General features: G+C 34.1%; 1 protein-coding gene across 1 annotated transcript; it reads right to left on the reverse strand.

Moving 5' to 3' along the window:
* Positions 1-10,108: 10,108 nt before the first annotated feature.
* LOC121451684 (olfactory receptor 7G2-like) lies at positions 10,109-11,047 on the reverse strand. Its single transcript, XM_041657382.1, has one exon. It carries the CDS (start codon positions 11,045-11,047, stop codon positions 10,109-10,111), a length of 939 nt encoding a protein of 312 aa, XP_041513316.1.
* Between the last annotated feature and the right edge of the window lie 635 nt (positions 11,048-11,682).

An 11,682-nucleotide genomic window follows, 5' to 3' on the forward strand; every position in this document is an offset into this window, starting at 1 on the left:
TTATGCTTGATCTGTAGTTTTTGTATACTTACACAGTTTTTCATTTCTACCATTCCCTCAGTGTTAAGAATTTTTCCTAACATGAGCTCTCTGCCAACACAAATTCCCAGTCAAGCCAAATCAAAACAAGCTAAATTAAAAACCATCCAGGTTTAGTGGGAATCCTGCGCTCTCAGGTGGCCCCAAGGGAGAACTGGGAGGCAGTGAATGCAACCACCAGGAGGAAAGGAAAGGGACCACCTGTTCCTCTTTTGGGAGTTCACTTAAATACTCTGTGGCCTGACCCCCCCAGGGAGGGGTCAAGACCTGACCTTCAGGGATTTGAAGTCCAGATCAATACAACTCTCAGGTCTGGGGGCTGTGATAGATGCAAGGGGTTGGGGTCTATGCTTCCAACTTAGCACTCAGTTTGTGTTTTCTTTATTTCCTTTATTCCAGTTTTCAATTCTTGAACTGTTTGAACTGTTTTCTTCACCTTTTTGATTCTTTTCTCTTGGTTTTTTGGGGTTTCTTTAAGAGATCTATGGATTTATGTCAGTTTTTTGTTTGTCTTTTTCTCCCTTTCTTTAAGGAAATGTTTCATTTCCTCTTTAAGGGTCTCTATCATCCTAATAAAGTTATATTTAAAATCATGTTCTTCTATTTCTTCTGTGTCAGGATGATCAAATGACATCTTAAATTCAGGCTGTTTTCAGTGTAAAAATAATAAACCTCAATGATAATAAAAATAAAAAACAATGTGAGAAAACACAAAACAGACAAGAGAAAGCACTAGACACAAAGCAATGTTAAGATGCAAATGCTGACCACAAAATATGATCATTAAAGGAAAAAGGATAGTGGGAGAAAAATGAATTGTGGCTTATTTAGCTTTCATTGAAAAAGCACATGGTAAAGCTCAAAACAAACTATTCTGCCAATGAGTTTAGTCAAGCCTTCTTATACCCTAACTTCTCAGACTGTATTCCAGTGTGTCCACTCACTGTTGCTCATATGAATATGTGAATAATACGAACAATTTGGAATTGAATAATTTATTAGAAAGCATTTACTGTTTCCTTGCAAAACTGTAACTCTTCATCCAGCATATGGTCCTTGTGAAATTTTACAAATACATATTACCAATTGAATCAGTAATGTAATTGTGTTTATTTTGTATAGATTACATTATTGTTACCATTTCATGAGTGCTTCTTCCCTGTCATATATAAAAGATGGTATCTAATAGCTGACTAACATCTTGGTCATCTTCTTGTGTTAGTATTTCTACTTCACCTTCTCTGAGGCTTCCTGTGCCTTGGTGTAGAGGCTATATGGTTGATTTGCAAAATGGATTTGTGTATGTTATAGTATATTCTCTGCATTTTGATCAATTGTGAATTTCTGTAATGTTCTTAAGCAGCTGCAAAAAGAAGCTTGTTTGATGGGGGTAAGAGCTACACTTATCTATGTATAAAAATATGTATTTGTAAAATAGTTTAAAGTTATTCCAGTTTAGGCAAGTGACAGTAGTAGGCTTAACTCTAGAATCCATGGATCTAATAGCCATGGGTGCCTGGCTATGTTTATATTACCAGGCATGAATTTCCTTTCATTAGGAATGGAATTCCAGTTTCAGGAGGTCCATTTGTTAAATGTTGCTGTCAGTATCTGTGCTACTGGGGTTATATTTAGGAAATGGTCTACTGTGCCAATACATTCAAGTGTAATTGACAATTTCTCATCTATGAGATTCAGTGTGACTGGTTTTATGTTGAGGCGTTTGTTTTATTTGTACTTGAGGTTTATGCATAACAATAGTTATGGATCTGTTTTCTTTCTTTTACATGTTGATATCCAGTTGTGCCAGCACCATCTGCTGAATATGCTTTCTTTTTCGATTTTATATTTTTTGCGTCTTTGTAAAAAAATCAAATATTTATAGCTTTGTGGTTTTATGTCTATATTTTTTGATTCAAGTCCACTGGTCCTCCAGTCTGTTTTTATGTCAATACCAGGCTGTTTTCAGTACTGTACCTCAGTAGTAGAGTTTTAAGTCAGGGATTTTGATATCTCTAGAAGTTCCTTTATTATACAGGATTGTTTTGGATATCTTCAGTTTTTTGTCTTTTCTTATGAAGTTGAGTATAATTTCTTTCAAGTTCTGTGAAGAATTAAAGGACATGGTTAACAAGAGAAAGCAGCAGCCTAAAGAATGGGAATAGATCTTTACCAAACACACATCAAACTCCAAATTATAGAAAGAATTCAAGAAAATATTCATCAAAAGAATAAATAATCCAATAAAAATGGGGATAGACCTAAACAGATAAATTCCAACAGGTGAATTTAAAATGGCTAAAAGACACTTAATGAAACTCTCAACTTCCTTAGCCATCCGAGAAATGTCAGAATGCCCAAGATCAAAAACAGTGATGATAGGTTATGCTTGAGATGATGTAGGGTAAGGGGAACACTCCTCCATTGATAGTGGGAGTGCAAACTGGTACAGTTGCTTTGGATATCTGTATGGCAATTTCTCAGAAAATTAGGCAACAACCTACCTCAAGACCCCAGAAATACCACTTTTGAGTATATACCCAAAGGATGCTCAATAATACTACAAATGCATGTGTTCATCTTTGTTAATAGCAGCATTATTTGTAATAACCAGAATGTGTAAGCAACCTAAATGTTACTTGACTTAAGAATGGATAAGGAAAATGAGTTACATTTATACAATGGAGTGATACACAGTGGTAAAAAAGGAATGGCATCTTGAAATTTGCAGGCAAATGGATGGATCTAGAAAACATCATATTGGGTGATATATTTAGTTATATCTCAAATTAAACAGCAAAATATATAGAAGAAAAAGGAATGAAATTCTAATTTTTTATCTATTGAGTATCTGTAAAATATAAGCCGTAATATTAAAGTATTGGGAATATTTTTATTTTCTTTTATTCAGCTTATATTTTTCTCCATTAACCTGCCTTCCTCCCTTTTCTTATTCTACCCTTTTCCATGACTCTCACACTCCCAATTTACTCAGGAGATCTTGTGTTTCTCTTCTTCCTATGTAGATCTAGGTATGTCTCTCTCAGGGTCCTCTTTGTTGTCTAGATTCTCTGTACTTGTGGACCATAGGCAGGTTTTTCTTTGCTTTATTGTCTATAATCCACTTATAAGAAAGTACATATATTTGTCATTTTGGATCTGGGTTATTTTACTCAATATAGCCTTTTATTCTAGATCCATCCATTTATCTGTAAATGTCAAAATGTCATTATTTTTTTACTGCTGAGTAGTACTCTATTGTGCAAGTGTTTCACATTTTCTTTATCCATTCTTTGGCTGAAGGACCTCTAGGTTCTCACTATTATGCATAATGTTGCTATGAACATAGTTGAGCACATGTCGTTGTGTTATGCTTGAGCATCTTTGAGTATATATAGCTCTAGTAGCACAGACACTGAGAGAAACAATAAAGCTTCTGTAAAGCAAAGGACATGGTCAACACTACAAAATGGCAGCCTACAGAATGGGAAAAGATCTTCACCAAACACACATCAGACAGAAGACTAATCTCTAAAATATACAAAGAACTCAAGAAATTGGTCATCAAAATAATCCAATGAAAAAATAGGACACAGACCTAAACAGAGAATTCTCAACAGAAGAATCTAAAATGGCTGAAAAACACTTATGGAAATGCTCAACATGCTTAACCATTAGAGAAATGCAAATCAAAACAACTCTGAGATTCCATCTCACACCTATAAGAATGGCCAAGATCAAAAACACTGATGAAAACTTCTTCTGGAGAGGATGTGGTGTAAAGGAAACACTCCACCATAGTGGTAGGAGTGCAAACTGGTAAATCCTCTGGATGTCAGTATGTCAGTTTCTCAGAAAATTAGTAAACAATCTACCTCAGGACCCAGTAATGCTACTTATTGGTATATATCCAAATAACGCTCAATCATAGCAGCATTGTTTCCATAACCTGAAAACAACCTAAATGTCACAGACTGAAGAATGGATAAGGAAAATGCGGTACATTTATTCAATAGAGATACACAGCAGAAAAGAACCTGACATCTTGAAATTTATGGGCAAATGGATGGATCCATAAAGTTTGATTTTGAATGAGGTAACCCAAACACAGAAAGACAAATATCATATGTAGTCACTCATATGTGGCTTATACACATAAAACAAACAAACAAAAAAATACAGCCCACAATTCACAATCCCAGAGAACCCATACAACAATGAGGACCCTAAGAGAAACATATATTGATCTAATCTACATGGAAAATAGACAAAGACAAGATCTCCTGAGTAAACTGGGAGCATGGGGACCATGGAAGAAGAGAGAATGGGAGGTGAACAGAAGGAAGGGGAGCATAGAAAAATGTATAGCTCAATAAAATCAATTTAAAAATAAAATAAAATCATAAAATCTTAAAAAGGATATCTTGTGTTCATTTTGTACCATATTGTTTCATTAGCCTTTTGCTGACCTCATCCCATTATATGAAAGCTTTCTGTTGATTCTGCCCCATATTCCCTTTGAAAAACATATGTAAGATAATATAACCTTTAATAAAGTTGCTTACAGAGACATCATCTCATGAAAGATCTCTCAATCTGCAAATTACCTATTTTCTCGCCCTCCCTCTCAGGAGCCTGTCACTAAAGAATAACTTCAAATATAATATAGTAACAATGGCTGAACATGGCTAAAGAAATATTTCTGGCATAGGGCATATGCTAAGCAGTAGTGTAGCTGGATCATATGATCAATATACTTTTGCTTTTTTGAGAGCTTCACAGAGCTTATCATAGTATCCTTACCAGAATATGTTGCCATTTGTTTTGTTCATCTTGGTCATTTTGGACTATTGTAAAGAGAAATTTCAAAATAGCTTTTATCTCATTCCCTAATTATTCAGAATGTTGAACATCTTTAATGATATTTCCTCTCCACTTTTTCTCACTTGTGAGAAGCTTCTATCAGATCATGTTGGTGATTGTGGACATGGCAAAAATCTAGCCCATGGAGATTTTAGGCAGGAATGTAAGGACATTGTCATCATTTTTGCCAAATAAACATGGTGTCAAACTTCATTCTTAATATTTATATTTATAAGCCGGGCGGTGGTGGCGCACGCCTTTAATCCCAGGTGGAGGCAGAGGCAGGCGGATCTCTGTGAGTTCGAGACCAGCCTGGTCTACAAGAGCTAGTTCCAGGACAGGCTCCAAAACCACAGAGAAACCCTGACTCGAAAAACCAAAAAAAAAAAAATTATATTTATATTCCTATAGATGTATTCTCTCTCATGTATTTCTCTCATGTTTAAAAATGAATTTCACTTAATAAGGTAGTGATTAATGCAGAGACACAACTGTTGGAAATGAATGAATAATTGACTGAGAGTTCTTCGATGGACACATTTCATGTGTATCATTGTCTATGCTCTGTGACTTATAGAAAATAGTGGAAGAGGGGATAAAATCATATTAGAGCCATATGACAGAGAGGAGTGCTGAGAAATGCAAACTTCCCTATGAATTATTGGAAATCTATGGCTTCTGAGTGAGGGAAAGTTTCTTTACTTTGTGAGGATGGCCACTGGTAGGTTTGTAGAGCTCCAGTAAATATCCATAAACATATGTGATTATGAACAGCACTATGGACTCAATTGTTTAATGACAATAAATATAATAAAAGTTTAAAATGTGTAATATTGGGATGTTAAGGAGGAGGAAAGGTTCCAGATAAAATGGGTGCTGTGCTTCCAGGGTCAATACGATGAATGTACGTTGTAGAAATATAGGTAAGTTTTCTATAGGAACTGTAAATATCTTAAAGAATGTATTATTAATAGAAGAATGGTTCTCAGATAGTACCTTAGACTCACCTCTTGTTAAAAAAAAATGTGTAAAAACAAAGATTAGTCAACCAATACAAAACCAGAATTTAAAAAATATCCTCTGATGCTGAAGATAGCCCACAAATGTAAATATGGGAACCACTGTTGCAAAATAATGAAAATTATATGACATAATTACTTCACTATTCCACTATTTTCAGCAAACTCAGGCATTCTTTTTGGAGGTATTTTGCTTATTTGCACCTAACTGAGAGACAGGGGTGGAGACCCCAATCAGAAGGCATTTTACTCTCTGCAGCAGAAGTTACCCAGAAAAACTCCCTTTAAATAAAATACTGCATTTCGTTTTTCCTACATTGTAGTGTTTTGCTCGTGTCTTAGCTAACTTTTTTTCTTTTGCTGTGATAAAACATCATGGCCAAAACAAGTTGTATAAGAAAGCATTTAATTTAGGGCTTAAGATTTAGAGTGTTAGAATCTATGACCTTGGTGTTGGAGAAGATGACAGCAGGCTGCTGACACTGAAAATGAATTTGCAATTGAAATGCATCCACAATGCAGAGACAGAAAAAGACAATGGGGATAGTGGAATGTTTTAAAACCTCAAATTCCACCTCCATTGAAACATTCCCTTTTACGAGGTTACATCTCCTAATCTTCAACAAACAGGTCTTCCAACTGGGGAAAAGAGTATTCAAATATATGAGCCTATAAGTGTCATTCTCATCCACACTACCATGGTTTCTTATTTGTTTCTGACAAAAGTAGATATTAATGTATATTAACAAAATGTAATAATCATAATAAATTCCTGTCAGCACCAACACTGATGCTTATACAGCTCTATTACATAACAGATCATAGCTCTTGTATTGTTATTCATATTACTTATTTTCTTATTCCATGAGGGTTATAAATTATGCATTTATTTTCTCTTAGTGTCACTAAGTGATTTACTCTTAGTTAACAAAGGTGAGGTGATGAATAAAGCTCACACAGATGTTTTCACAAGTGTGTCTCTGGTGTGTGCCCTTAGATTGAAGGATTCGTAGTCAGGAGTTCAGGAGTAGGATGTAAATATATAACTTTATTTCTTATGATCTTGATGTTTATACATTTAGGTATTCATTCAGATCAATATGTTTATCTCCTTTGTTGCTAGAAATTATCACATAATAAAGCTACTGGCTTTTGCATTATTTTCAAAGTAGATAATTTCCTGAAAAAATAAACATTGTATACAAACAATAGATTAAAAATAAGAACTGTACTCAGAACCTGAAGAGTTGTTTCTGCTATCTATAGCTGCAAAGTTTGATGCTCATATTTAATATCATTAACAACCAAATGCTTGTTCATAAGTCATTATTTACATTAAGTAATGTACAGTACATTTTGGCTCCCTCCAAAAAAAAGTAAATTACAGGACATTGCATGGGATTTGTATTAAGTAGAAATAAAAATGAAAGCTACTTTTTAGGCTTTATGTTGATTTATAGAAAAATATGGTGTAACCTCCCAATAGTAATACCCTAAACAAAAGTAGGATGAGAAAAAAACACAGAGACAGGAATGATATTAGAAAATATCATTTATAGATATATAAAATATATCTAAAAGTGATTTTAGAGGAAAAATGTAAATTATCAAGAGCTGATTTAGTAGAAAAATATTAAAAAGTGGATCCATAAACATAGCCTGGCTGGATCTTGACGAGAAATAGTTATGATGTTGTTGTTATGTATGGTTTTTAATAAAACTAGATAAATTATCAATGCATTTCCCTTTTTTCTATTTAAATGTTTAAATTTTTATTTCTCAGAATTCTACAAATTGTTACAATGAAATACAATCATATCTATCTCTATTTATCCCTCTAACATTCCTCACATTTTCTTCCACAAAATTCCCTCCAATTTAATGTACATATTTTTTGGAGAATGTACTGAATCCAGTTGGTGCCACATTCTCCAAAATGAAGGATTCTCCCTCCTCCAGCTACTACCCACTCCAAACAGATCTTATGGAAGAAGTTTGACCTCGAGATTGTGCACTTGATATGTGCAAGTAATTTGGCAGCCTTGATCTGGCACAGTTCTTGTGAAGGTAGCCACAGTCATAGGGTGTTCAGGAATTTCATAGGCATGCCATTTACAGAAGACACCATTTCACTATTCTCCTCATTCAGCCTTAGATACTCTTTCCTCCTTGTCTTCTGCCATGTTCACCAAGCCTTGATGGCATGGTTACTATACGTGTCCCATTTAGGAATGAGAACTCAATTTTTTATTCTCAGCACTTTTCCAGTTATGAATTTCTCCATCGACTACTGCCTGTATCAAAAGAAATTCTCTGACCATGGGTGAGAGCACCCCAGGTCTAAGGATAAAAGTACAAATATGTATAAGACAATCAGCATGGACATTTAAAAATAACAGCAACAGGTTTTAACCTAGGGTTTATGATGTTCACATCCATGAGATTTGGATCAGCATTACATCATCAGTCATTAATTTCTCTTATGTAGGAAAGTCTCAAATTCGTCTGAGAAGTGACATTATTTCTTAGGACTTTTCAAACTATTGTATCAGTTGGTATATCTTGCCTAGCACGCTGGTACTGCTCACACAAAATGTAGCACATAATAAGATGATTAATGCATTCCACTGCCCAGCAGCCTGCCCAAAACCTTCCAGCAGTATGGAATGAGAAGTGAGTGTGATTGAGGTTAATTTTATAGAACTCCAAAATAATCAATAAAATATTATGTTGGAAAAATATTATTACATATTTTTCTTCTTCCCTTTTTTTATTAAGAAAAGTTCTCGTTTATTCTTTCTGGCAATTATTTTTTAAAAACTGTCCAATTATGAATTTGAGTTTTTGTTTTTTTTTCTGTGTATTTAGTTTTGTGAGTTCTGTCACATTAAAAGTTAATTTTCATTGGGGAATGGAGAGATACTTTGTATTGATATTAACTTGAGGCATTTCTTTCTCATTGTTTATATTTAACTTGGCATCCAAAGATTTTACAAATATGTCAGTATTTCCAGGACCCCTGTTTATTTTCAATAGCTTTCAACATAAAGACGGTATTGTCTACTTCTCTATGCTACTTCTCTCTTTGTTAGCCTCATATTCACACCTGTCTTTCTATACATTTATATCATGAATAAAAGACAGCATTGGTACTAATATATAAAATACATTCAGTAAAAATATAATAAGAAATTATAAATATGCAATTATTTAAAAATCTACATGTAGATTCTTAGTGGAATTTTTAGTATTTTGCATAATAAAAGCTATTTCTAATACATTTTCTATGACCAGATGGACATAAGGCCATCACTCAGTCCAATGCAAAGATGTGTTATGTCAATTATTCAAGTGTTAAATATTCATGTAACAGAGCAAAGGGCTGAAATGGTATGTCTTTGGCATCATATTTAATTTGACATCTATGTTTTTCCCTAAATCCATAGCATTTCTAAAGAAAACCAGTTCCGGGGAGGAATATTTTTTTTTATAGAATCAAATGAAAATTACCTATATCTTGTTATAAATCTTCCAACATACTTGAAAAAAATGAAGTGTTATATTTTAATTCACTAATGCAACAACTGATAATCTTAAACTGAAACCAATTTCACTGTTCATTTTAAAGCTTTATGAATCTGAACTAACTGATATTTTAATGTAATAAATTTTATTAATAAAGATACATTATAATAGATATCCTTACTATAATGATAGATGATAGATAGATAGATAGATAGATAGATAGATAGATAGGTAGATGATGATAGATTCTCAGTACATATCTAGCAAGTTGATAGGAATCTAAGTAATAAGTTGAAATTCTCAGGTCACCAAAAAAATAATACTACCACATAGATGCAGTTTTATTTCAGTGGTATTCATACCAAGTCCAGTTTACCAACTGTAACTACTTTTGAGAAAAAAATATAATAACATCTGTAATTTTAGGTAGTCTTTCTGTGTATTGTGGGTAAAGTAACTGCCCTGAGAACTAAGGTAATATAGATAGAGCTTAATCCAGACCATACAACATAAACAAAATTGAGCGTGAGTTGAAGTATGCCAAGTCATTATCACACATTGAAGTCATTTTAGGTACTACAGAAAAGGGGAGAATTTTTGTTCACTAGAATTCTACTGAATTTGAATTTCTCTAAAATGCCACATGGATACCACAGGATACATCACACAAGATAAATGATTCTACCAGCAAGTTTCCCCAATGCTTTCTTCATTTCCCTGTTTCGTAGACTATAGATAAAGGGGTTCAGCAATGGAGGAACTACACTGTACATCATGGAAGCTATTGCAGTGTTTTCGAGAGAATCTGTCACTGCAGAACTGATGTACACACCAAATCCTGTCCCATAGAATAAGGAAACGACAGACAGATGTGATGCACAAGTGGAAAAGGCTCTGTGCTTTCCTGCAGATGTTGGCATTCTTAAGACTGAGGACACGATGTAAATATATGAAAAAATAATTCCACAGACAGGACCACCCCCAAAGAAAAATGCTGCAACAAATATCAGGAAATTATTAAGAAAGGTATCCGAACAGGCAAGCTTGATAATCTGCGCAAGCTCACAGAAAAAGTGGGGGATTTCTAGTTCTGTGCAAAATGAAAGCCGCAGGACCATCAGACTGTGGAGCAGGGCATCCATAATGCTAAGGAAAAGGGAGAATAGAACCATCAGGACACAGTGAAAAGAGTTCATGATGACTGTGTACCTTAGGGGTTTGCAAATGGCCACATAGCGGTCATAGGCCATCACTGCCAGTAGAAAATTTTCCATTCCACCAAAAATTGAAACAAAGCATATTTGAGAGAGACATTCTATGTAACTTATGCTGTTGTCCTGTACTTGAATGTTCACCAGCATTTTGGGGATTGTGACTGTACTATAACAAATGTCATTAATGGAAAGAATAGAGAGGAAAAGGTACATGGGAGTGTGCAGTTGGGAGTCAGAGCTGATGGCCATGATGATAAGCAGGTTTCCCAGAGCTGTGATCAGATACATGAAGAGGAACATGGTGAAGATGAGGGGCAGAAGTTTGTGATTGTCTGTCAGTCCAAGCAGATGGAATTCTGAAAGTGCTGTTTGGTTTTTTAGTTCCATTATTTTTGTGGGAATTTTGAAATGAATAAAGTAAAAAGAAAATTGAATTCAAGAGCATCTGTGACAGAATCACTTAAGTACTTGTTAGAATAGCCTTAGAATACCACTGGCTATAGTTATATTCTATTGATAGAAACCTATATTATCTCTTTTTACCTACCTCATATATAATAGTCTTAATGTTTAAAGTACTCCAAAGTCTTCTGTCCACAGTATAAAAAATCAGAAAAATAGTGTAATATATTAAGAGAAATATGTGTTGAGAAAGAAAATATTTTTTAATGAATAAAAATCATACCTCTGGTTGTTCAGAATATGGAACCTGGTAAATAAAATATTCATCAATGTTGGATTTATTTCATGGGATTACTTGACTGAGAAAAGACAAATCAAGAGGATCTCTTTTCATATTTACTCTTTCTCACTTACTTTCTTACTCATGTTACCTCAGGATAAAATTTTCATAAGATACTTATCTTAATTTCAGAAGCTAACCTGTATATTGGAAATTTAGTATTTGTCCTCAGTAACTTCACTAAAAGGTCCAAGTGCTTCTCGTTCTGAGTGTGCAAGTATTATGCTTTAAACTTACACCTCACACTGAGTTACCCAATCACATATCTCAAGGGGATAAA

Source organism: Microtus oregoni, unplaced genomic scaffold (genome assembly GCF_018167655.1).
Source record: "Microtus oregoni isolate MIOR12 unplaced genomic scaffold, Mior012 000008F_ref0000371, whole genome shotgun sequence".
Taxonomy (NCBI): Eukaryota; Metazoa; Chordata; class Mammalia; order Rodentia; family Cricetidae; genus Microtus; species Microtus oregoni.